At 46.6% G+C, this 25,505-nt stretch overlaps 3 protein-coding genes across 30 annotated transcripts in view; 2 read left to right on the top strand and 1 right to left on the bottom strand.

The window, feature by feature from the left end:
* The window catches only part of NCOR1 (nuclear receptor corepressor 1), a 115,222-nt gene extending 96,308 nt beyond the window's left edge, over window positions 1-18,914 (top strand). For 18 of the 23 annotated variants that reach the window (XM_025278962.3, XM_044939185.2, XM_025278959.3 and 15 more), the window contains 11 exons: window positions 827-992; window positions 1,167-1,654; window positions 3,949-4,077; window positions 4,564-4,721; window positions 4,893-5,116; window positions 7,338-7,484; window positions 8,752-8,894; window positions 11,679-11,732; window positions 12,396-12,617; window positions 16,066-16,245; window positions 17,877-18,914. In XM_025278962.3, the coding sequence (XP_025134747.2) occupies window positions 827-992; window positions 1,167-1,654; window positions 3,949-4,077; window positions 4,564-4,721; window positions 4,893-5,116; window positions 7,338-7,484; window positions 8,752-8,894; window positions 11,679-11,732; window positions 12,396-12,617; window positions 16,066-16,245; window positions 17,877-18,064 (2,099 nt within the window). In that variant the 3' untranslated portion in view covers window positions 18,065-18,914. The remainder of the gene's footprint in view (window positions 1-826; window positions 993-1,166; window positions 1,655-3,948; window positions 4,078-4,563; window positions 4,722-4,892; window positions 5,117-7,337; window positions 7,485-8,751; window positions 8,895-11,678; window positions 11,733-12,395; window positions 12,618-16,065; window positions 16,246-17,876) is intronic. The other 5 variants (XM_044939201.2, XM_044939200.2, XM_044939192.2 and 2 more) reach the window with 4 other exon arrangements.
* A 1,089-nt stretch (window positions 18,915-20,003) lies between these two features.
* The window catches only part of TTC19 (tetratricopeptide repeat domain 19), a 30,682-nt gene continuing 25,180 nt past the window's right edge, over window positions 20,004-25,505 (bottom strand). For 5 of the 6 annotated variants that reach the window (XM_044939207.2, XM_044939206.2, XM_025278989.3 and 2 more), the window contains 3 exons: window positions 22,337-22,491; window positions 21,448-21,610; window positions 20,004-21,091 (listed from right to left, as the gene is read on the bottom strand). In XM_044939207.2, coding sequence (XP_044795142.1) covers window positions 20,958-21,091; window positions 21,448-21,610; window positions 22,337-22,491 — 452 coding nt within the window. In that variant the 3' untranslated portion in view covers window positions 20,004-20,957. Of the gene's footprint in view, window positions 21,092-21,447; window positions 21,725-22,336; window positions 22,492-25,505 lie in introns of those variants that run through there. The other variant, XM_044939211.1, reaches the window with a different exon arrangement.
* Window positions 24,646-25,130, top strand: LOC102404630 (cytochrome c oxidase subunit 7C, mitochondrial-like). Its single transcript, XM_044939223.2, has one exon. It carries the CDS (start codon window positions 24,821-24,823, stop codon window positions 25,010-25,012), a length of 192 nt encoding a protein of 63 aa, XP_044795158.1. The 5' UTR covers window positions 24,646-24,820; the 3' UTR covers window positions 25,013-25,130.

Genomic DNA, 25,505 nt, shown 5'->3' with positions numbered 1-25,505 from the left:
AAGTTTGATAGTATTGTGGTGTTTGAGGAAACACTGCCTCTTACACACTGTCAGTGGTAGTATAAACAGGGATAACCTTTTCAGAGACATAAAAATATGAGCAATAATCCAGTCCTAGGAATGCACTCTTGTGGGAACGCTCACATAAACTGCTGTGTGGTCAGACGGGAGAGAATCGCTGAATGGCTGTGCTAAGTGGTACGTGCTCTGAAAAAAAAAAATATGGCTGTTTGCTAGAACTGCCAGCTCAAGTGAGAAAGAGTGAGTCTGAGAGCCCGAGGAGGTGGAGGAGAGAGTGAGGAAAAGGAACTTGAGGTCCTGCGAGTGAAGGAGCTTTGCTTTGGGAGCCACGGTCAAGTGGAGGAGCCACGGAGCTGCGGGCCCGGCAGCCTTGGGCCTTGCTGCAGCAGAAGCTCATCATTTGCATTGTGATTCAGAGACAGTTGTTCCAGACTTGATTTTGGAAATAAGAAACACACCAGAGTTTGAGGAAAAGTCAGAGACAAACTTCCTGATTTGTATTGGTGCTCCGGTATTGGTGGTTTTTTGTTTCTCTTTGGAATTAACATAGAGACTTGTCACAGGAATGGGAACGAGAGTAAAGTGGTAGCTGACCATTTTGTTTCAAGTTACTAGTGTGGTTTTATTGCATCTTTATTGGAAAACTCTTAAAGCATTGATTTCTCGAAAGGCCAGAAAGCAGGGTAGCGAGTTTCTCCACTTGCTTTCCTGTCTTCTATTTGGGAATGTGAGGAAGTCAGCGACCCCCTGTGCTGCCATCCAGCCTCTTCCTGATGGCTCGTCCCTGCATCCCTCTGCCCTGCAGGCTCAGAGCAGCCTGGCCGGCCCAGCAGCCACGGCTACGTGCGCTCCCCATCCCCGTCAGTCAGAGCTCAGGAGACCCTGCTGCCCCAGAGACCCAGCGTCTTCCAGGGAACCAACGGGACCAGCGTGATCACCCCACTGGACCCTAGCGCGCAGCTGCGGATCATGTAAGCCTCCGAGTGCACTTGGACCAGACGTGCTGTCTGCTGCCTGTGTCACATGCTCATCAGCGTGACTGCAGTAGCGCTGCACACTGTGCTCAGCGCGGTCTGTCCCCCTGACACCCCAACACCCTGGGAGAGTGTCCCCTTCACAGACGTGTGCTTTGGTTTTCTTTTCAGGCCACTGCCTGCCGGGGGCCCTTCCATCAGCCAGGGCCTGCCGGCCTCCCGTTACAACACCGCTGCGGATGCCCTGGCTGCTCTTGTGGACGCTGCTGCATCTGCTCCCCAGATGGATGTGTCCAAAACGAAAGAGAGTAAGCACGACGCCACCAGGTTAGAAGAGAATGTGAGGAGCAGGGCAGCAGTCAGTGAGCAGCAGCTAGAGCAGAAAAGCCTGGAGGCGGAGAAGAGAGCCGGTCAGTGTCTGTACACCTCTTCAGCCCTGCCGAGTGGCAAGCCCCAGCCTCACTCTGCAGTAATTTACTCTGAGGCTGGGAAAGAGAAAGGGCCTCCTCCCAAGTCCAGATATGAGGAAGAGCTAAGGACTCGAGGGAAGACCACCATTACCGCAGCTAACTTCATAGACGTGATCATCACCCGGCAGATTGCCTCGGACAAGGACAGCAGGGACCGTGGCTCCCAGAGCTCAGACTCTTCCAGTAGCTGTATGTATCTCGGCCAGAGCCCGCCCCACGGGACCACACATGGAGTCACCTGACTCCAGGGGAAGCAAAGCACACGGTGTGAATGTCATGGAGAGGTGGTGTGGGTTAGTGGTGCACGAAAGTCTCTCCTGCTGTTACGCCTTTAAGTATCTGAGCATCTTAAGTGCACTGTCACGTGTTTCCTTGAGGAACTTGGCCTTTCTGGGGATGAAGTCACAGGGAGGCAGACAGAGGCAGAGCCGCTCACATTTCAGGTTCTGCAAATGGGTGTGTCACATGCTTCACGCTTCGAGACCTCATTCCTCAGGAGACCCTCCTAAGGCATGCATCAGGGTCTAGGGTGGTACCCCAAAGCCACTAGTAACCTTTTTCTAAGATACAGATATTTTTAAAAGACCACCTTACTGATAATTATGGTTATTGGTAATTGGTATTTCTTATAAGTTGGATTTTGAGCAAGTGTAAGAATTCAGCAGACTACAGTAAAATGCTAGAAAAGTTGTTTTAAATGTATTAACTACATCCTAAATTCTCTATTGGATTTCTGAAGGCACGTATTTAAACACATATCCCTTAGTATTGAAGTAATGTAACTACACATAGTAACCTCTCATTTCCATTCGTGAATCGAGTAGAGTCGGAGACCGTGACCAGTGGGGTCCTGTGCACTGCCTGGCGTGCAATACAAGGTTCTGGCTAGTCTGCACCTGATCCTGACTTGTTTGGATAAATAAATAGCCCCATGGCTGAGGTCTGGAGAGAAGCTTGGTAGTCCTATGTGTCCATGAAAGATATCTATTAGCCTGGACTGTGGAAATCTGCAAAATCGGTGCTGTACCTACAGAGAATTGGGACAGTCTCTAGTTGTGTGACTGGGCTGTCTGGCGGGAAGTCACTGGCACACGCGTGGTAACCATCCTGGGGCTTGTGGAACACTTGCTAACTACCTGACATCACTTCCTTTTTGCGTCACAGAATGTCTGCAAGCAGTCTGGCTGCTTTTCTGATGGTTTATGTCTCTTGAGCGTAGTTTTATTTTCATCACTGACTCCATTCCTTGTGTGAAGCGCCCAGGGTCCTCCCGGTTACCCAGCGTGGCTTTCAGTTCTTCCTCAAACCCCCTCTTCCTGGCCCCTGCCCCAGACATCAAGAGCACTGAGCTCCCAGGAGCACCAGGCCTCCTGCTGCCTGTGCTGCCCTGTGGAGCAGAGTTTGGGAGCAGCACGCAAACAGTGAACAGTGATTGGTGCCCTTCCCAAAGTAGTACCAGTTAGTTTGCATATAGTGACATATTTTAGTTTCCAAAGCTAATTTCCACCCGTTAGCAGGTCTCTGTCCTGAGTATACTAGAGCCAGGTCCTTGCGGCTTCCATGACCTGGTGGGGGTGGGAGAGGGCCGTGGAGTCGCCGCTGGAGCAGTGGGTGGTGCGCTAGTAGTGGAGTTCTTGCCCACCTTCTACCCTGTGTCCAGCACCTGACCATGCTTGCTGATCTGGCCAGGGTCACATACTCTTTGGGTCGCTGATCATTTCCTCAGATGCTTCAGTGCACCCAAAGGTGCGCACAGCACTCTTGAGTCAGAAGAGTCCTGAGCAGGAGGTCACATCCCTCCCCAGCAGCTCCCCTGTTTTCGAGTCTGAGGCCCTGGCAGGACTGAGGGAAGCGCCTGGACCCCCACTGCTTAGACCCTCAGTTCCCAAGGGCACCATCTCTTAGAGGGCCCGGCTGTGACGGCGCGTGCTCCCTTCCTCCCTGCAGACATTCACCACCACCTCTGTTCACGTTCACGGTGTAACATGGGGCTAAAAATGGGAGTCATTTTTGTCAGGAGCACTCAGTGATTTGACAAAATTATTACGTGATGTTAATCCACAGTGTTGAAGTTGTCCTGGTGAAGAAGAGCAGACTATCCGGGATGGAAGTGACTTGGAAGTATGTACTGTTGAGGTCTCGTCTCGTTGGTTTAATCTCTTGTGATGAATTTCCTGGTGATTTTCTTTTTCAGCCCCCAGGAGAAGGTCGAGCTATTTCTGATCTGCTTCACCTCAAGGTTTTAGAGCCTGCAGATTTTCAGGAAACTCTGTACCTTGCCAAGATGAGGAGCCCGAGGAAGCGATTAACTGACCTTTGCCACAATGCATTGAACTCCTTGTTTGTTTTTTCTCTAACCTGAGGTGCCATTGAACACTTCTGACGAGTAAAAACTGAAAATATGCAAATAGATTTGAAGAGCTTGGGACTTCTGAGCTTGACATAGGATTAGTTTTAAAATAGATTCTTTTCTTTTCTTCAAGTATCTTCTCACCGGTATGAAACACCTGGCGATGCTATTGAGGTGATAAGCCCCGCCAGCTCTCCCGCACCGCCCCAGGAGAGGCTGACGGCCTACCAGCCGGAGGTCGTGAAGGCGAGCCAGGCAGAAAGTGGGTCTCCTGTGTCTTCACATGTGCTTCCTGTTGTCTGTCCAGGGCGTGTTCAGAAATAGCTCATTTTGTTAGTTTTGTTTTAGAGTACTCTTCTATGAGTCTAGATGGCAATCTACTCCAGTACTATTGCCTGGAAAATCCCATGGACAGAGGAGCCTGGTAGGCTACAGTCCATGGGGTCGCAAAGAGTCGGACACGACTGAGCGACTTCACTTCAATGGAATACTATTTTTAAGTCATTGATGACTTTTTAAATATGTTTTAATGATATTGAAAATAGTTGATATTAATTTTGTTTGCCCACTTGTGCTTTCACATTTTAGTCTATGCTAATCTTCTGATGTCTCTCAGTGAATAAATATTTTTTCTTCAAAATTAAGATATGAATTCCCCTTCCTGTGTTTCTCTGAGCTATGTTTAATCTTTGCTCATGAGTGAAAGGTGGGCCTCCTTGCAGTAAGACGTCTGTCTATCCCCTGTTAGACGAAGCCCCCAGACAGTACGAAGGACCACTGCATCACTACCGGCCGCAGCAGGAGTCCCCGTCCCCGCAGCAGCCGCCGCCCCCACCCTCACAAGCCGAGGGGGCGGGGCAGGTGCCACGGACACACCGGCTCATCACACTTGCTGACCACATCTGCGTGAGTTTCTCACTACTCTTACTAGTTAGTGGGGTCTTTGTACACAATCACACAGGCCACGTTTCACATAGAATCACAATAAAGATATCTAGATTTTTTTATGTTACACTGTTTTTTTTTTTTGGCAAGTGCTCAATGGATTTAACCAGTTCCTCTTTTTCTCATTCACAGCAAATTATCACACAAGATTTTGCTAGAAATCAAGTTTCCTCGCAGCCTCCCCAGCAGCCTTCCACTTCTACATTCCAGAGTTCACCATCTGCCTTGGTGTCTACACCTGTGAGGACAAAAACATCAAACCGCTACAGCCCAGAATCTCAGTCTCAATCTGCTCACCATCAGAGACCAGGCTCAAGAGTCTCTCCAGAAACTCTAGTGGACAAATCCAGGGCCAGGTATGGTCTCCCTTGGCCACACGTAGGTTCCCCAGCAGTGAAACAGTCGTACTCTACCTTCACGATAGGGGATTCATTTCTTACCTAGAGTTTCTTTACCTTAATTCCCTGGAAAGTGTAAATGATAGTTTTTCCTTTGTATATTATTCTTGGAATGTCCACTGTCTGGGCAGTTGGTTCTGTATGTTTTTATTATGTGTCCACAAGTTGATTGCTGTCCTCTGTCTGTGGGTTTGCAGACAGTGCTGTGGCATGGATGGTTGGGTGGTAGTGTTGGGACACGGCCTGGGTCTTCAGAATCACACTGTGTTCAGATGTTTAGGAAGCTGGCGTTGAATAATGTGAGGCTGCTCAGTACAGGGCTCTCTCCAGTGTTCTCGCCAGTGCTCTGCACTTGGAAGTTGAAGGTAGTGGTCTGCGTGTTGGTGCTCATGTTAGTTGATGGAGAGCAAGCAGCACAGATTTGTCAAGTTCATAAAGATGCTGAGAACGAGTCTGAGGTTCAGCAGGTCAAAGACTCTGCAAATATCTGGAGACACATGGCAGGTGGATGGACCAGGGCAGTGGAAGCGGCAGTTGATTTTGTAGCAGGCCTGGTTCTCCAGCCTGCCTGCCAACCCCTAAGTTAGCAGAGAACATAAAGGAGTAAGAACAGTGTATTTAATAAGATGAACGATACTCCTTTGGGAAAAAACTTTATTGTGGGGTTTTTTTGAACATATAGAAGTAGAGAAGGTGTAACATGCCAGCACCCAGTACAGGCCCCATGTGTTTCATTATCTCCACCTCAAACTGGAGTGTTCTGAAGTAAATTGCAAATGACATAAGTCATCTAAAGCAGCTGGATGATCTTAAGGACATGATGAAAGCATTCTCTTTTAACAAAAAAGAGCTTCAGTTATCAAAGAAGAACAGAAAGTTGTAAGTCATTCATGATACATTCTTGATATAAAGTGCTATGTAGATTTTGAACAGTTGATAGCCATTTATGAGAAACAAATCATTTTGATTTTTTCACTTGTAATTTCCACATCATCGCACCTTGCTTTTGAATGAGGAATGTTACATTTCTTTCAGATTACCTGGTTTTATAGTTTAAAATATTTATATAATCCATACTGTTATAAAATACCATTAACTGATTTTTCAACTTATGAGCAAAACACAGAGGAGTTGTTCTAGAGTTCTGGAACAATGTAAATGCTGTAAATCATATAAAAATGGCTGAGCAGGCTATATAAAGTAGACAAGCTAAAGATTAAAATCAATAGAGAGAAGGTAGTCAAGTCCTTCATCTTTTGTGGTAAGACTGATAGCTACTGTTTCAAGTTTTGATACGCCAAGAAAGGTATATACCATTGGTAAAGTGTGAAAGTCACTCAGTCATGTCCAACTCTTTGCAACGTCACGGACTATATACAGTCCATGGAATTCTCTAGGCCAGAATACTGGAGTGTGGGTACCCTTTCCCTTCTCCAGGGGATCTTCCCAATCCAGGGATTGAACCCAGGTCTTGATCCCACATTGCAGGCGGATTCTTTACCAGCTGAGCCCCAAGGGAAGCCTAAGATTGGTAGTTACCTCTAAATCATCTAAATAATCAAAGAGCTAAAAGAAATGGTAAAAAATGGCCACCTCTAATTGGATGGGGTAGATTGGGAAAAGAAATGACAAACGATACTAACCTATAATGATATTGAAAGCATATGTTAAAGGTCACTGATGGCTTTTATTCATTTTTTTAAAAAAATATTTGGCTGTGCTGGGTTTTAATTGTGGCACTCGGGATCTTTAGTTGTGATAAGTGGGATTTATTAATAGTTCACAGTATTTGAGGTGACTTTTTTCTAATATTCAGTGTCAACTTTTGTTCTCTGAAATGACTGAAGTAACCAGCTAACCAGTGTGTGTGTGTGTGTGTGTGTGTGTGTGTGTGTCTGTCTGTCTGTCTGTCTGTCTGAAGTAACCAGCTAACCAGTGTGTGTGTGTGTGTGTGTGTGTAGGGTGAGCCGAGGTGAGCCCTGTGTGTGTGTGTGTGTGTGTGTGTCTGAAGTAACCAGCTAACCAGTGTGTGTGTGTGTGTGTGTGTGTGTGTGTGTGTAGGGTGAGCCGAGGTGAGCCCTGTGTGTGTGTGTGTGTGTGTGTGTGTGTGTGTGTGTGTGTGTGTAGGGTGAGCCGAGGTGAGCCCTGGGAAGACAGTCTCACGTTTCGTATGTTGCAGCATCAGGCCCGGAAAGTCCCCAGAGAGGAGTCACATCTCTTCGGAGCCCTATGAGCCCATCTCCCCGCCTCAGGTTCCTGTTGTGCATGAGAAGCAGGACAGTGTGCTGCTGCTGGCCCAGCGTGGAGCCGAGCCCGCGGAGCAGAGGTACGTAGGGGCAGGGCCGCGTGGCTGTGCGTGCGTGTGTGCGCATGTGCGTGCGTGTGTGCGCATGTGCATGCTCGCACTTGGTGCCTTCCGTTTTCCTGAAGTCAGTGCAGTTTTTTCTCTTTCGATCACATGTCAGGAGAATCACTTTGTTTTCCTAGTGATCAAATGCTAGTGGATTTTACTGAAGAAATTCTAATGTTTAAGTAGATGATAGAAAATAATTGTTCATTATTCTCCTTGAAATTAATTCCTTCTGGATCTTTTTTAAACCTTTTTGTCTGTGTGGACATTGAGAACCTGAAGTGCCTGCCAGGCACCTGGTGTCATGTGCAGTGCGTGGAAGGTTGCAGTGAGCACTGCTTGCTGTTTTCTCACCAGTTTCTAACCCTTACCCCCACCCTGTGAATTAGTAGATATTTATTCTGTTGGGTTTAGACGCTTTTAGTTTGGCCCCCTATACAATTCACAGGCACCCAAATAGGTGTTGGTACCTTTCAGTGAAATGAGGAAGAAATCCTGTTTTGGAAAGGGAATGATGTTAACTTCAATTATACGTTTACATGTTTTCCCCTAAGATTGTGAGTTTTTGAGGACAGAGACGACATCTTAAGTCATTTTTCTGTTACCTTCTTTGTCATGTTTGAGTGATGGACCCGATTAGGTTATCAGCACCTTTCATGTGTTCTCTGGCACTAGTTGGCTCCTGGGTAGTCTTGAGCTAGTTGAGGAGACTTGTGTTTCTAAGTGTGTTAGCATAGGAAGCCGCAGATGAAATGTGAAAGCCTTTACATGATACTCCGCTCATGCAGGCCTGGAAAGATTCTAACAAATACGCAGTTTTATTTCTGCATTGTTGCTGTGCTGTTAGGTCTAATTGTCTACTGCTTAGGTGTGAGTGCTTGCTATTCTATAGGCAGGTATGCTAGTAGTTACAATCGTACTGTACTTCAAAGTAATGTTGCTGGTTAAACGGTCCCCAGATTATGTGGTCACCCTCAGTACACCAGGGTCTGTGCTGCAGAGAAGACAGGAGCATGCCAAGCTGTTTTGAGGGCTCCTGTTACCACCTGTTTGCTCTCTTGGTTCTAGACCGTCTCCACTCCAGGGCTCCTTTTCTGACGTCCTCTTGGCCCCAGATATGTCAGTGCTCAGATGGAGAGGGCCTCGGGCCTGGCACTCGCCGGGGGTGGGGGAGTTGGGGGTAGGGGTGGGACAGGGAGGGGAGTAGGAGTGCGTGGTGGTAACACATGACTGTTCCCAGCAGGAATGACTCCCGCTCACCAGGCAGCATAAGCTACCTGCCTTCATTCTTTACCAAGCTCGAGAGCACATCCCCCATGGTGAAGTCAAAGAAGCAAGAGATTTTTCGTAAGTTGAACTCCTCTGGTGGAGGTGACTCTGATATGGGTAAGTGGGATTTCTTTTATGAACTCCCATAAAATGTGCATAAATAATGATAGCTCCATGTTGCCTCTCACGTAACCCTTGAGTATGAGGCTCTGGCAGGCCGGTCCAACCACATGTGATATGAACTCCACCGCAGGCCTCTGTTGGCTCTGCTTGGGGGCTTTCTGTGAGGGAGCCCCACCCAGCACGTGTGCAGCTACCCATTTTCTCTCTGAACAAGTGTGGGTCTCAGAAGTGTGTGTCTTATATGGGGCTGGATTGGCTCTCCAGTGTTTACCCCCTGGTCTACCCCTCTTTTGGGTAGACCATCCAGCTGTCTGCAGACAAGGTCATGCTCCTGTAGTTGTCTTTCCAATGTGGACGTGCACAGGCAGCCAGCTCTAAGCATTCCTACCATACCAGGTGCTGGTCACTAAAAACCTTTCATTCAGTTAGCCTTTCAGCCAGTTCTGAGTACTGTGGTAGGACCCATCCCAATTCATCATCTTAAGAGGGTCTGGGACCACACTGGGTGTTTCCATGACCTGTGTTCAGTTCCAGTGACTTAGTGTTGGTACCAACACCAGCCTCCTGCGATGAGCTGCCCATGGCCCATACCTCTCCCTGCTGTCCTGTGTCGACGTGTGTACTTGTTTGCGCCTTTCTCTGCTCTGCCAGTCTTTGTGGATTACCTTCGAAGAGCACCTCCCACAACTAAGGATGGTGCCAGCCTCAAGGCAGTGGCAGCAGATGGTGCATGGCCTGGGCACCACTGCCTGCTCCAGGCCCTGTTGTCAGTGTGAATGTGTATTATCTCCTGTCACCTTCACAACACTCTCCATGCCACATGTTGGCATCATCTCTACTTTGTAAATGAGGACACTGAGGCTTGGGTTTAGTGACTCTTGAGGTGATGGGGCTGTGTGGTTCAGACTCATGGATGCCAGCTCTGGAGTCCATGCCTCCAGTAGTTCTGCATGCAACACCCTCACCAGGGCTGCCCATAAATGCCCCACAAGGACAGAATTCTGAACAGCTGGGCTGGAACCTTCCTTGCTTACTGTTTTCACACTCAGGCCATCAGCCAGGTTCACTCGTCCCCTTCTCTGCATATATATCCAGTGATCCAAGGCTCTGGGGAAGCCCTGCAGAACCCAGGGTTTCTACCATCAGTAAACCCTGCCAACTAGGAACTGCCAGGTGGAGTTATGTTTGGATCTGTGACATGGTGATTAACAAAGGTTGAAAGTCCCAGAGGAGAAAGGATGAGCCCAGTGTCACATGTTGTTTGTGTAGTTATCCCAGCTCTTAATTACTAGATTCGAGAAGTCCAAGCCCTCGGCAACCAAGATGGCTTCGCTTCAGCTCAGGGTTCCCACTGAGGACATCAGTGCTTTTACTCTGCAGAAGCCTTCACGCTCTAAACTTAGCGACTCTTTTCTCTCTGCTGTTGTTAACACTAGTGAACAACTTACCCCTTCCAGAAATGCTCTGTTCCCTTGGTTTTCAATACTGCTGTTTCCAGTTTCTTCCTCTGCTCCTTTGGCTGATTTTTGTGTCTCCTCAGAAGCCCGGTCTTGCTCAGCAGGCCTCTGAGATGTTGGTTTGCCTCCAGCACTATAGAACTGCCTTTCCCCACCTCTGAGGAACGATCATGTCCTCTAGTAAGCCTGTCTTACTCCCGTTGGTCCCGAGCGATGCGGGGATCTGGGAATGGGCATTTCACTCAGCTCCCAGGTGATTTCTGCTCTGAGGGCCTCAGGAAGTACCTGCTAACCTGAACCCCACAGGGTGTATTTAAGTCCAGTATGTTGTTGTTGGTTGAACAATATGAAATTGTCTTCATCTGACCATTTTTGACCAATAAGAACATGATTTTCTTATTCAGCCAAATAATGGCTTGTATTTGTATGGCTTGTAATGGCTTGTATTGTGTATGGCTTGTATCATTTCACAAATAATGGTATGTATTTGTGAAATGAATGAGTCCTGTTCTCCAGGTTTCTATGAGAACTACAAGGCCCTCCTTACCCCCTTGTGCTATTTCAGGTTCAGTCGGTTTACTGTTCCCTGATCCATAAGTGAGGCGCCTCCTCCCCACCCCCCAGTCTCCCTGTCCCAGGAGTCAGCATCCAGGCCCCCTCACCCCAATCTGCGTGGACAGGCCTTCTCCCTGGTGCAGGGCCACTCTTTTCCGGGACACTGTTTGGCTACTAACTTACTTCCTGGATTCTTTTTCTTTCAAGTTCCCAACCTTGAGTTGGAAGGCATGATAGAAACACGGTTTCTGTTCCCAAACTTCTTCCATTTTGGGCACAGTGCTTTACAAGTAGTTCCCAGGTTGTCCAAGCTGCTGTCATTCAAATTGAGCAAATGACAGACTGCATAGTTAGCAGAAATGAACAGAACCGACAGGCAGGATCTCTGCCTCACCCTGGCAACTGCAGCAGGGACACATGGTCATGTTTGTTCCTTTCACGGGGGCATTCTCCCCAGGATCTAATCTCACACCTGGCTGTTGGCAGGGACTCTTCCCTGGAAGCTTGGGTTCCTGTCCTGAAGCCAGCTTTTTCCTATGTGTGTTTCTCTGGCGCTGCAAAAGGTCCTTTCCTTCCTGGGCTGTATTACTCCTGTTCTGATTTCCTTAAAAAAGTAATTATTTCTCTTCAACTTTGGTAAAAAATAAAGTTGATCATGGAAAATAAGGTTAATTTACCATAGAATTTTTTTGGAGACTTTCTCTTTTTCCATGTAGGTGATCATCACATCTCAGTTAATTAACTTGAATGTTTGTTTTAAATACAGCAGCTGCTCAGCCAGGAACTGAGATCTTTAATCTGCCAGCAGTCACCACCTCAGGTAAGATTCAGAAAACCCATACAGTAGCAGTCAGTCCAGCAAATAGGCATTGCGTAATGGCTGCATGCCAGGAACATCATTTAGTCGTGGAGGGACACGGAGGCAGTCACAGTAAAAAGTGAATTGAGGGTCACTAAGTACTTGTTGCGGAGAAGGCGATGGCACCCCACTCCAGTACCCTTGCCTGGAAAATCCCATGGATGGAGGAGCCTGGTAGGCTGCAGTCCATGGGGTTGCTAAGAGTCGGACACAACTGAGGGACTTCACTTTCACTTTTCACTTTCATGCATTGGAGAAGGAAATGGCAACCCACTCTAGTGTTCTTGCCTGGAGAATCCCAGGGACGGGGGAGCCTGGTGGGCTGCCGTCTATGGGGTCGCACAGAGTCGGACACGACTGAAGTGACTTAGCAGCAGCAAGTACTTGTTGAAAACATAAATGAACAGAGAATCAAAACTATTGAGCTAAAATGTAAAGAGAAGAAAACCGTCAAGCAACTTTCACACCAATGGGTGCCTGATTTAACACAGGAAAGCGCATGCTCTCAGGGGATTAGCCGCCTCTGTGGGGCTGTGCTGTCAACACTGCCAGGCCGTGTGTCCTGGGCGGTTCCTGCTCCCATCCTCCCTCAGAGTCAGGCAGGTGCTGTGCCGTCTCCTGCAGGCTCCGTGAGCTCCAGAGGCCACTCCTTTGCTGACCCTGCCAGTAACCTCGGGCTGGAGGACATCATCCGGAAGGCGCTCATGGGGAGCTTTGACGACAAAGTGGAGGATCACGGGGTGGTCATACCCCAGCCGGTGGCAGTGGGGCCTGGGGGCGCCAGCACCTCAGTGGTGACCAGCGGCGAGACCCGGAGGGAGGAAGGGGACCCATCACCTCACTCAGGTAAGGGGCTCGTTTTTGTGCTCTTCACCATGTCTCCCAAGAAAAAGCCAGTCCACACCCCAGGTTCTGATGGGTCATGAAGAGATTACATTTATGTGCTCAGTCACCTCAATGTTTTTTCAACCTCTTCAGACATGTTATAAGTGACATAAAAAGGATGAAAATTTCTAAAAAAAAAAAAAAGAAAATTTCTACCCAGAATGTCACCCTTCAGTGTATCAGTGTTTTTGTTTTCATCTAGTCCTTATCTGTGTGCATACATTGTAATTGTAATACTGATACAATTTCATATTCTGCTTTTGAATCAAAGTGACTTGCTATTGTGATAAAAGTGACAGGCCCCATATAAAAGAATTTTAAGCCCCAGAAAAAAATAAGGGGAAAAAATCCTTTCAATCACATTGTATAGAAAGCTAGTGTTAAAATGGGTAGCTTATTGGAATGAGGTCATTACACATCCTGTTATAAGCACACAAAAAACCATGACTCTATGCTTTATGTTAATATATAACCTTTTTTCTTAATCTGTTGAGAATCTCTCTTATGCCTTAAAAATAAACCGAAGGTCAGCAACATTTCAAGTTTGTTCTCCTGTTATGGTCACACTGTTATGGTCACACAAAAGATTTCACTAAGGATAAGAAAATGATTAAAAGAGATGAGTGGTTTTATTTGTTTTTCCCTATATATGTTAACGTTGGGACAATATAAATTCACTTCCTGCTCTCAAAGATGAGACATTTGTCTTCTAATTTCTGCTCTAACCTTCAAGTTTTATTGATTTTAAATGTGTGTGTGTGTTTTAAGTTATAATATTGGTGATTTACAGAGTTCTCCTTGTTGTGTAGTCTTTTTATCATGGCATTTCTTGGTGGTGAGGTTTCATACCCTGTTTTTTCAAAAAGGCTGCTGTGTCCTGAGGTCCTTCCTGCTCGAGAAGGTCTTCTTGGCTGCCTTTGTTTAACGGTTTGACAGGTATTACAATACTAGGTTGGTGCAAAAGTAATTAGTTTTTGCATGGCTGAAATTTGCTGTTCGATGTTGGAATACTTTCTTAAATGTGGTTACATTATACATCATTTTAATGCACACTTCTTTAAGTTTTTTTGCTAATGACTTGTTACTTGCTGTTTATGTTTATTTTAGACTATGGAAATGGTGTTAGACAAAAAGCAAATTCAAGCGATTTTCTTATTCGAGTTCAAAATGGGTCATAAAGCAGTGGAGACAACTCACAACAATGAATTTGGCCCAGGAACTGCTAATGAATATACAGTATAAGTGGTGGTTCAAGAAGTTTTGCAAAGGAGATGAGAGCCTTGAAGATAAAGAACATCGTGGCCGGCCACCCCAAGTTGACAACAACCAAGTGAGAGCCATCATCGAAGCTGATCCTCTCACAAGCACCCAAGGAGTTGCTAAAGAACTCAGTGTTGACCATTCTACAGCTGTTTGAAGCAAATTAGAAAAGTAAAAAAGCTGGATAAGTGGGTGCCATATGAGCTGCAAAAAAATGGTTTTAAAGTGTTGTCTTCTCTTATTCGATACAACAATGAACCATTTCTTGGATTGTGACATGAAATGAAAAGTGGGTTTTATATGACAGCCAGCAACAACCAGCTAAGTGGTTGGAAGAAGCAGCTCCAAAAGCACTTCCCAAAGCCAAACTTGCACCCAAAGAAAGGTCCTGGTCACTGATGGTCTGCTGTCCGTCTTATCCACTACAGCTTTGAGTTCGGGTGAAACCATTACATCTGAGAAGTACGCTCAGAAAATCGATGAGACGCACCGAAAAGTGCAGCGCCTGCAACTGGCAGTGGTAAGCAGGGCCCGATTCTGCACGAAGCCTGACTTCAGCTTCTGAAGCGTTGGTTCTGTGACGTGCGAACTGGGCTATGAAGTTTCGTCTCATCTGCCATATTCGCCCGACCTCTCGCCCACTGACTACCACTTCTTCAAGCATCCTGATAACTTTTTGCAGGGAAAAGGCTTCTACAACCAGCAAGATGCAGAAAATGCTTTCCAAGAGTTCGTTGAATCACAAAGTACAGATTTTTATGCTGCAGAAATAAACTTACTTCTCAATGGCAAAAATGTGTTGATTGTAAGGGTTCCTATTTTAATTAATAAAGATCTGTTTGAGCTTAGTTATAATGATTTAAAATTCACGGTCTGAAGCTGCAATTACGTTTGCACCAACCTACTATTAAGACACATACTTTTCTCAAAACCTCCTGTAAACATGGTTGTATTTCTTCTGGTGTTCATTGTTGTGTAAGAAGTAAGACTAGGTTCCCCCACCACCTCCCTTTTTTTTAGTGATGACATTTTATCTGCCCAAAGAATCCTTTTTTCCTCAACTTCAGTAAGTACCATCAGTGTGTTAGTGTTCTTCAGCCTGTGTCGATTCCCTGATCACCAGAGGGTGTGTGCACCTTCCCAGTTTCTGTGTTCAAGGGAAAAAATTCTATCACATGTTCCTTAGTTATTTTCTCCATTTGAGAAAGTTGCCTTTTCGCTGGATAGTTTTTGTACTCTGTTACCTTCTCATTGTTTTAATCATCTTGATCCTTTTTCTGTTGCTTTCACTCTCAAATTTTTCCTTTGCACCAGTGTCTCCTTTTCCTTCATGGCTTGACTTCCTAATAAGCCTTTTCATAAGCCTCATTCATTTTGGTGATCTCTTTGAGCTTCTTTTGTAAATGGCCATCATGTATTGTCAAGTTTTCCCCAGTGTTTGAAGTACACCCCACCCCCATTTTCTGTTGTGTTATATTGTCCTCTTTATCACCAAGGACTTGCATTTCTTCTCTCTCCAGACAGAGGGGTAGAAAATGCTTTTTCTCCCTTTTTTCTGTACCCCAAGGATTGGGGGCAGGTTGAAACCATTCTGCTGGGGCTGCTGACCTGGGCTCTGATCTCATCTGAGATCCTTGTAATGTTCTGTGTGAGAGCCCAGTTGGGGCTTCCCAGGCCTGCAAACCAACTAAACAGCCTGGAGAAGCAGAAAGAGCTTCCTTGACTTGCACGGCCCAGCTGATGTCCAATAGCTTGAATGGGCTTCTCTTGTGCAGATTTTCTCCTTCCTCTCTTCACTCTTCTGTAGATTGATGAGGGCAGAGATAGTGAGGATTTAAGATTTTTGTCGAACAGTTTTCGGTTTCTTAGCAGTTTTGTGCTCCAAGGCCAAGAAAGAAATGATGTTTCAGAAATGTTAGTTTCTTGGTTAACCTGTTTCTGAGTTTATGGCATGAGGACAGACATTCCCCCTTTGACTTTAGTTGCTGCGAGTGAGTTCTGGCTCTCTCTTGTATGTTACCAGGGTCTGGATTCTTCATGCTTCCATCCTGCTTTCTCTTGCAGCAGATGGTCAGCAGCACTGGGGTGCACTTTCAGTTTGTGAATGTGACTACTATGTGTCATTAATGACAGTTTATTCCACTTTCAGGAGGAGTTTGCAAACCAAAGCTGCTCAGCAAGGCTAACAGCAGGAAATCGAAATCACCTGTCCCGGGGCAGGGCTACCTGGGAGCGGAACGGCCCTCATCCGTCTCCTCTGTGCACTCAGAAGGGGACTACCACAGGCAGACGCCGGGCTGGGCCTGGGAGGACAGACCTTCCTCGACAGGTGAGGGGCTGCTGCCAGGGTGCAGGTCTGCATGCAGCTGACGTCAGGGCCTTGGTTAGCGATGCTCCTAAAATCAGATGCTCTGTTAGGAAAATGCTTTCCATTATGTGGTATGGTTAAAGGGTTCCACTGTTCTTAACAGAAACTGAATTTACATAATCTAAAAAATTTTAAGAATGCAAATTTGATTACCAGCAGAGAGGAAGAGCTGTGAGCACAGCTGCCCTCAGGCCCCTTGCGCCTGTGGAGAGCCGGCAGCGGCGCCTGACGCAGGTGCTTGGCTGGGGCCTGTGGCTTCAGCTCTCCCACACCTTCTGCACAGATGTCCTCGGAGAAAGTTCTTAGGAGCTAATGGGAATTGAAGCCAAACACGGAAGAAAGCTGGCACCCCTCTGTAGGCTGTCTTTACAGACTAAAAATATCCTAGAGTTTTGTTTTTACGTTTGTCCTTTTATGACTATTTATAAGCTTTGTTTCTCTTTGGCTGCACTGGGTCCTGGTTGTGGTGCTTGGACTCCTCTCTCATTGCTGCAGTGCAGGGCTTCCTATTGCGGTGTAGCAGCCTGTCTAGCTGTTGCCTGCTCTCAGCAGTTGGGCTGCACACAGTTGGTTGACCTATGGCATCTTGACTCCCTGACCAGGGATCAAACCTGAGTCCCCTGCATTGGAAGCAGGTTCTTAACCACTGGTCCACCAGGGAAGTCCCCATTTTGTAACCTTTTAAAAATTACGAATAACCATGATAATAATGGTGGACTTCCCTGGTGGCTCAGACTGTGAAGAATCCGCCTACAATGCAGGAAACTCAGGTTTTCCGATCTCTGGGTCGGGAATGTCCCTTGGAGAAGGGAATGGTTACCTACGCCAGTATTCTTGCCTGGAGAATACCATGGACAGAGACTGGTGGGCTATTAGTCCATGGGGTCACAGAGTCGGACGTGACTGAGTAATGAACACTTCCACTATAACGGTCATCTTGAAAATGAACAATTTTTTAAAGTAAAACTGGGATAGTTGCTGTGGATTTTAGAGTTTCATCTGTGCTTTTCAGAGGAATTAACTCCACAAATAGACCAATGAAAAAATCTGTAATTAAAGGAGGGCACAATGCAAATTTCTTATTGGTATTATAAAACATAATTTAAGATACACTTAATCACTTTATAGTTTATTCCACCACATGCAGAGTGGGGGCTTACTGGTTTGAAAACTTCCTAGGCCAATGACTCTTTCTTCTTGTCTCTTTGATGCTGTGGTGTGTGCTCTGGTTTTAGCATTTCTTAGATTGTAGGTGGCTTCCTGGAGACAATGACACGGTCTAGGCATTGGCAGAAGGTGTGGTGCTGTTGTGAGGCTTGTGTGTGTCCCCCTCTGAAGCCTGTCCCTGGGTCTGTCTGCCCCTGACCAGCTGGGCCCTTGTCCCCAAACTTCCTGCTTCTTCCTGTGTTACCAGAGTCTTAGTTTGAGCCAAAAATCCAGGAGTTCCACTTGGATTCAGCAGTAGCCCAGCCTCGAGTACTCACTGGCTTTGTGTCCTTCTGGACGGTTGGTTGCTTGGGAACGGCGCAGCAGGGAGGTCTGTTCTGCCCCGACCCCACGCCCCGCTCAGATGTGCTCACCTCTCTCCACAGGCTCGACACAGTTCCCCTACAACCCCCTGACCATGCGGATGCTCAGCAGCACGCCCCCCGCGCCCGTCGCCTGCACTCCCACCTCGGCCAACCCAGCTGCCCCACACCAGCCGAGCAGGATCTGGGAGCGGGAGCCGGCCCCGCTTCTGTCCGCACAGTACGAGACACTGTCTGACAGCGACGACTGACCTGTGGGCAGGGGTCCCAGGGTGGGGGGGGGGGCTCCAGTTTCTGGTGGCTTCCTTTCTAACTGCAGGCCCGATGCCTGCCCGCCTAGGATTTATGCCCAGAGACTTTTCTGGAGAGCCTGGACCATGGACGGTAAAGAGACGATGGAAATTCATTTTGGGGTCAAATAAGGTTTGGAGAACTCTGCCTTGATACAGGCAGTTCCGTGGATTATAGTAATAGTGGAGGGTCGCCATGTAGAGTTTTTAAAAAGCGGATAATTCCTGTTCTTACATCTGTTTGTAAAGAAACCATGATGTCTCTAATCACTCTGTAAATAGAGGACCTTTTTTGCAGTGTTCCCCGCGCTGTAGTATCTGGTGTACTTATGTTCAATCAGCACATCAACTTGGGGGTGATTTTTAAGAAATCTCTTGTCTACCTTTTTAACCCTTGCCTTCCAAACAACGTCATACAGCCCAGTTCCATGGTGTTGGCTGTCACGGGCATTGTACTTTTATCCAATTTTGTCTCCTCCTAAGCTCAGATTCCCGGTGATGTTTAAAATCTTGTGGAGATGTTTAGATTTTTAACAGACGCGGCCATAAAATCTGTACATTAACGTATTAGGGTCTAAGGGAGAAACAATTCTGCCATATTGTAAATTTCCAGGGCAGGCTTTTTTTTAAAATCAGAAGCACTGAAAACAGACTGCATGGATATTGTTCTAGTTCAGTTTCTAACATTTTAAAGGCTTGAGGTGTACGTACCTTGCTGTTACGCACACTGGTAATTAACCCCACCTTGGGTATTTGCCTGCATTTGATGCAGCAAAGCTTTTGGTTTGGAAATAAATCTGACTGCCCTGTCCACCTGTCCATAGCTACAGTAGATGATTGTGACTGAAGGCTTTGGTGTCTCAGGTTAGCTGATGTGTCACTGGCCGAGCTGGAAGGTGACACCTGGTACGGAGCCTCTCGGCTGTGTGTCTCGGCTCTCCTGGGCTTAGGAGAAGCAGACGGCCCTTCCGCTGCATGCTGCCTCGTGCTTATACTTTCACTTCGATTCCTTGTGGGCGTTTGTCATCAAATGTTTTCATTTCACTGAATCTCAAGGAGCAAACAATTTAAAAGACTGGTACTGGAGGACCAGTCTTAATCTTCATTAAATTCTTTTCATACACTCAAGCATAGCACTGGCGCATCCTTCTGCAGCGCATGGATGCTAATGGTTTGGGGAGGTGTTTAGAAAGGAAAGAGATCTCTCAAGATGATAAACCCTAGGACTTTACAGACTCCAAACTAGACCTGAGTTTTTCAACATTAGTCCTCAAGCCTCCTTTGTAGTGACTGAGACCCTCCCATCCCTTGGCATCTAGTCCCTGTTTAATAGGTGTGGACGTAGGTTCAGAATTTTGCCCATGTTTTAAAAAAGCAAGAAGGACAGGAATGCTAGCCAATACCTCTTGAGGCCTGTGGCTGCACCCACATGGAAGTGAGCTCAAAATAAGCTTCGGGTGGGGTGGTCAGGGCACTGCTGCCTGGGCAGCTGGCCTCTGACTTCAGCCCAGTCAGTGGTGGTTAGTCCTCCTTGCTCTGGGGCCTCAGTGCAGGGAACCGTACAGACAGGCTCTCTGCAAACTCGACCGTGTCACTAAGGGGGAGAAATTCCTCGGTAAAACATGCGAAGCAAAGAATACCTCCCTTTCAGCAACTCATGCAACTGTGAAAAGGTAAACGCACACTAGATGCTGAAGGTGAGTAGTTACAACCAGGTTGCACTGAAACTTGATTAAAGGAATTAACCTGGTGAGACAATGAGAAGATGCTTACATCAGCAAAATAGAAGATTATTCTAATAGAAGATTCTGATTTGAGCCTAATTCCTGTATTTTTAATTCTAAAGAGTCAATGACTTTTTATGAGAAACTCAAAAAACTTCAGTATTGAATACATACAATACTGCTGTGGCGTCTCCTGGTTTATTAGGAATGGATCCTCCTCGTGTACACAGGAGCCAAAGGCACTAGTTCATCCTCCCCGCCCCCACACCAGAGGGACTGCAGGGCTGCCCCAAGGCAGGGACAACGCTCTCGACACACCATCCAGGTTAGGCCACACTGACCTTCTCCCAGGGCTGAAAGAGTCCAAAGACCCCCACGGGGAGACTGAGAAGAAACTCAAGACTGAGAGCTAGGGCTGGGGTCCAGGCAGTGCTTCCTCTATGGCCCCATTACTGTCAGTACAATACCCCAGGGTTCCCCTCTGAGTCAGGGGACTTGGCAGCCCTCAGACAGCTCTGCCCTGTGACTTGGTCCAGAGGGGAGGGACCGTAGGAATTGCCATTCCTTTTCTTCCTTTTTTCACAGTGGTCTACAACCAGATACATACAAAAACACGCAGTCAACTTTTATGTATAATCTAAATCAAGGGCACGCTACTACTTCCAAGTGCCCGATTCCCACTTTAATGCTTCACGTCTAATGCTTTGTAGCAACCAAGATACTACTTTTTTATGCATTAAATCCCACAGTGGTCATCATGATATAGAGAATAAGAGAAAGCAACTCACCATCATGAGATTGGTAGCTCTGTTCTGCCAGGTCTTGATAAAATAAGACATAGCAGCAAATCAATGAACCAAAACCTAATAGTAGAGATGCCACCACCCCAGATGAACACTGGCCCCTCTTATCCAGGCACGGTTCAGCACCTCCCCAACCATCCATTAAAACAGAGTACCGCCTGACAACGGTCCTTAGAAACAGTCAGGGGAGGGAGGGTGGGGGGTGTCCAAAACAAACAGCACAGCTTGTCCTCCACCGAGGCTTAGTTGAGGGGACGTGCATGTTAAGGAGAGAGGATTTAAGCCACTGATTGGGAGCTGCCAGGACTGGAACAGAGGTATCAGTAGTCATGACAAAGGTCTGCTTTTTCTTGCCAGCTCGGCCAGCTCTTCCCTGATGTGCTGCACAGAAGCCTCGTCTCTCTTCAGCTCCGCTTGCCTCAGTGCTTCCCTATAGGTCTCTTCTGCTTGTGCGTACAGTTCTGGAACAGCCCGAGAGAAGGGAGAAAATGCATGTTTCATCGTGATTCTGAAATGTTCTCAAGAGAAAGCACGTGCGATGGGACAGCTCTAGTTCACGGTGTGAGACCTGGTGTGAGACAAGCTATGACCATGGGACACCCGGACCTCAGGGAGCCCTTCCCTGATAGAGGTTCGGGTAAGGGATCTGTCCCTGCAGGTTTCTGAGCAGAGGGCAGAGCTTCGTGAGGATACATCGAGCTGTCCACATGCCAACAAGGAGCCTGCAGAGCACTCCAGAAACAAGGGACCATGGCCTCACTGCCCACCCTCTCAGCCCACCACCCAAGTTCCCGACCCACTGATGGGCACCCCGCACCTCTGTGCGTCAGGACTGCAGCCAGATTGCTGAGCAGCACATGCAGTTCAGGGTGTTCCACCTGCCTCGCCAGGTCTGATGCCCTCTGTGCGTGAACACAGGCCTCGTCAGTGCGGCCCTGTGTGTCCAGGGTAGTAGCCAGGTCATTCAGCAGCACGATGGTCTACACGGGAGAAAACAGCTGCTGCTTGCAAATGAAGATTCGCTGGAGAAAACAACAGCTACCCACGCCAGTATTCTTGGGCTTCCCTGGTGGCTCAGCTGGTAAAGAATCCACCTGCAGTTCAGGAGACCTGGGTTCAATCCCTGGGTGGGAAGATCCCCTGGAGAAGGGAATTGGCATCCTGGCATCCCACTCTAGTATTCTGGACTGAAGAATTCCATAGACTTGTCCATGGGGTTTGCAAAGAGTCAGATGTGACTGAGCAACTCTTTACTTTCCATAGCCCTAGTGTCTGGTGTTCTGTTGATGCCCTGAAGGGCTGTCTTTTCTAGCGGCACCCCTTGGGGGTCAGGTGTCCGCCTCTGTAAGTCAGGTGCATTTATCATTCACACTGCACAGCAGCAATCTGACCCTCTGGAAATTGATACAAACCTGGAAACTAGGGAGCAGGATGAATATTACTTATTAATTTGTCAAAAAAGCAGCAGCAAATAAACATAGCAAAAAGTAGTGACAGGATGTGACCCATCCTATGGCAAACCAGTGCGCACGGAGACCTCTGGGCAGATCCAGTACCTCCCTGGCAGCCTCGAACCCTTCCTTAAATGGAGGGCGGGGGGAGTGGATGCAACAGGGCCCTCTCTCCTGAGGGTCTGTCCGCATTTCCTATTCTGGATTCTGAAACCTTTGTCTTAGACGCCTGCTGTTTTTAGCTGCCCCCCTTACCTGTGGGTGTCTTTCTCCAAGTATTTCCTCAGAAATCCGCAGAGCTTTTTCATACATCCTCTGTGCCTGAGATGGCTGCTGGGAGAAGAGCAGGTAGCGCGCGTAGGTGTCCAGACACATGCCCAGAAGGAGCCGTGTGTTGGCCTTGTCGTCAGCTGAGAAGGAAACACAAGCAGTGTTGGGTGCAACGAGCAACAACCAGAAGGGGGGGGCAAGTGCTCTGAACACGGACACTAAACCAGTCGTCCTGACCTATACTTAATATTAACATCTACACTGGCTCTTGGACCCAAGTGTGTGTGGGGAAGGGGGGATTTGCCAAACCAACAAGTAGGTGTATCCAAGAATTCAACTCCCCTGACACCACCTACCCAGAGTCCCCAGGTAAGCCCCCACCCCACTCCAGACAGCGGTCCAGGGTGTCACCTGGAGATGAGAGGTTCCCAGGACCCCTCCCCTCAGGTTCAATCAGTTTGCTAGGGTGGCTCACAGATCACCTGTTTTTATAAGGATACAACTCAGGAACAGGTGAGGTGTGGGGGAGGGGCTTCCTGCCCTCTCCAGGTGCCACTGTCCCTGTGCCCTCCAGAAGAGCCCCAAGCCCCATCCCCTGGGGTGTTTATTAAAGCGCTGGCAGCTGAGTCACCTTCCATCCCAGTCAGGGGTAAGACTGAAGGCTCCAACCCTCCAACCACATGGTTGGCTCCACTGGCGACCAGCCTCTGTGCTTTAACAGTAAGCTAAATCACACTCCACACTCAGGAAAATGTGAAGGATCTGGGGAGTTCTGAGGCAGGAACTATGATGAACAAAGACCAATAATGTATGAGACGTTTTCATCATCTGAATGACCAAATAGATATTTCTTATAAGTCACAATTATTGTAACATAAGTAATGAACTTTTCCATACCTTTTAAGATTATTATTTTTAGTTTGAAACTAGTATTATCTAGCATGAACCAGGTGAAGATAAACTAGAACAACAACAAAAAGCCTAGGGCCAATAAAATTTTCTGGTATGAAAACAGCACAGAGAAAGGAACCAGAGAACACTCAGAATCCTGGGATGGAGCATCATAACCCAATTTAAAGAACAGCTAATCTGTTTTTTGAAGAACAGTAATAAAGGCTGCAATGTATGGCAGCTTCCAACGTACCATATCTGGAAAAGAAGAGCCAGACAGCAGGGCCTGGGGACCAGCAGCTAGCAGCAGTCGGCCAAGTAAAGGCCTTGGAGCCGCGACACAAACAGCACGCGAGTGGTGGTGAGCCGGCGGGAAGGGCGCTGTGCAGACAGCTTGGCGGAGGGGAACGTTCACATGAAGGACTCAGAGGTTCCCTCGGATAACCTCACGGAGCACGATTACTGGATGCCCACGTGAAGGGGTGCAGACGGGTCTGTTTACCAACAAAGGGATCACCACACTGAATACAACTCCTTCCCTATCTTCCAAGTTTAAATGGTGCATAGACTTTAAAGATGACGATGTTGCCAAATAACCATATGATCAGTTACTGAGGGGATAGTTTAAATAAAACAATGCAAATAATCTATAAAAATAATCTCAGAAGGTAAAAGTGAAAATAAAACTTTGCTTCTAGTAAAAACCCAAAGTTTTTACTCTAACCTAGTTATATAAAAGGCAAATGGTAAAAACCAAACCAAGTTTTAAATAGATCACCTTACAAATTTTAAATTATTTTTAAACAAAAAGCACATAAAAATTTATGGATAAATATAACTAATATAAAAAAGCAAAACATAAGATGGCACCAAATAAATATCACTTAAGAAACCATTTTTCTGTATTAAAAGGAAATGCTGAAGCAATAAAAATAGATCTCACTAGGAGCACTCTTTAAATGCTGAGCAAAAAGCTTATAAAATTAGCAGTTTAAGATCCACACTATTGGGGGATAATAGCGTGGAGAAAGGCCCAGGCAGAGAAGCTCTGTGCCCCCCAGGTACCGACACAGGTCCAAGGAGGCCGAAGAGTCACAACACCTACAGACACTAAGATCTGCACTCCTGGAGAACAAGACAAAGATGTTTACCACACATCGAAACCATCACAAAATAACATGTACATTATTCCAGTTCTGAAAACTGTTTCAAGAATGACTGCTGACTCATTACTGGAACATGTGCTAATTCTCTCTAAATATTTCTACATTAAAAAAAGTATACTCTGTATACTTTAAAATTAGAATATATGTTCAATACTGTAACTCAAAAATATAAGAATAAAGGGACAAGTAATTCTAGTGGAAAATTATTACACCTGATACCAGTAACGGTAATTAAACTAGAATGGCAGAAAAGATAAAGCTTTTTAGAAGGAATTAACTGATGAGGTAAATTTTAGCTGTTAATATTTCATTAAGAAAATACAAAGGTCATGAGGTAAGGAGCGGTAGGTTTGCAGCCACCATTTCTTCCGCCTCCGGTCTCCGGATCTTTTGTAGAGCGTCCAACAGCGCTATGTTGGGACAGAGCATCCGGAGGTTCACAACCTCAGTGGTTCGTCGGAGCCACTATGAGGAGGGTCCAGGGAAGAATATACCATTTTCAGTGGAAAACAAGTGGAGATTACTAGCTATGATGACTTTGTTCTTTGGGTCTGGATTTGCTGCACCTTTCTTTATCATCAGACACCAACTGCTTAAAAAGTAATCCATGAGACAGATAGGAAGAGAAGCATATTAAGAGGTGCAGTCTCTTAAAAGGATCAATCCCTTGAACTCAGCATCCTAGATGTTTGTAAATAAACTTATAGCATAAAAAAAAAAAATACATTTTAAATTCACAGTACATTCTGATCATAGTAACAAAATTTTTAACATACACCTCTAAATATAGGACAAAGGGAGAAATAAAGACTCCATAGTGAGACCACCAGCACACTGCTAAGTTCATACCTCAGTAAAGTACCAGAGTTCCTTTTTCTAATAACAATTAAAACATGCTGCTTTGAAATACCAATATAAACAAACACCACTAGAAGTCACACACCAAAGAAACCTACTGACAGCAGAGAAACCGCTGCCCCCAAAGGCTATTCAAATCTGAGGGGAGGGAAGTGTATTATCTCTTCAGACTTTAATTATAAGTAATTCTTTATCACAAATCATTCCTAGGAGAAAAAGATGAGGTAACCTAAAATCAG

The sequence above is a fragment of the Bubalus bubalis genome, chromosome 3 (assembly GCF_019923935.1).
Source record: "Bubalus bubalis isolate 160015118507 breed Murrah chromosome 3, NDDB_SH_1, whole genome shotgun sequence".
Taxonomy (NCBI): Eukaryota; Metazoa; Chordata; class Mammalia; order Artiodactyla; family Bovidae; genus Bubalus; species Bubalus bubalis.
Note: the sequence above shows the minus strand (reverse complement) of the source record. Positions and strands in the feature narration are given on the sequence as shown.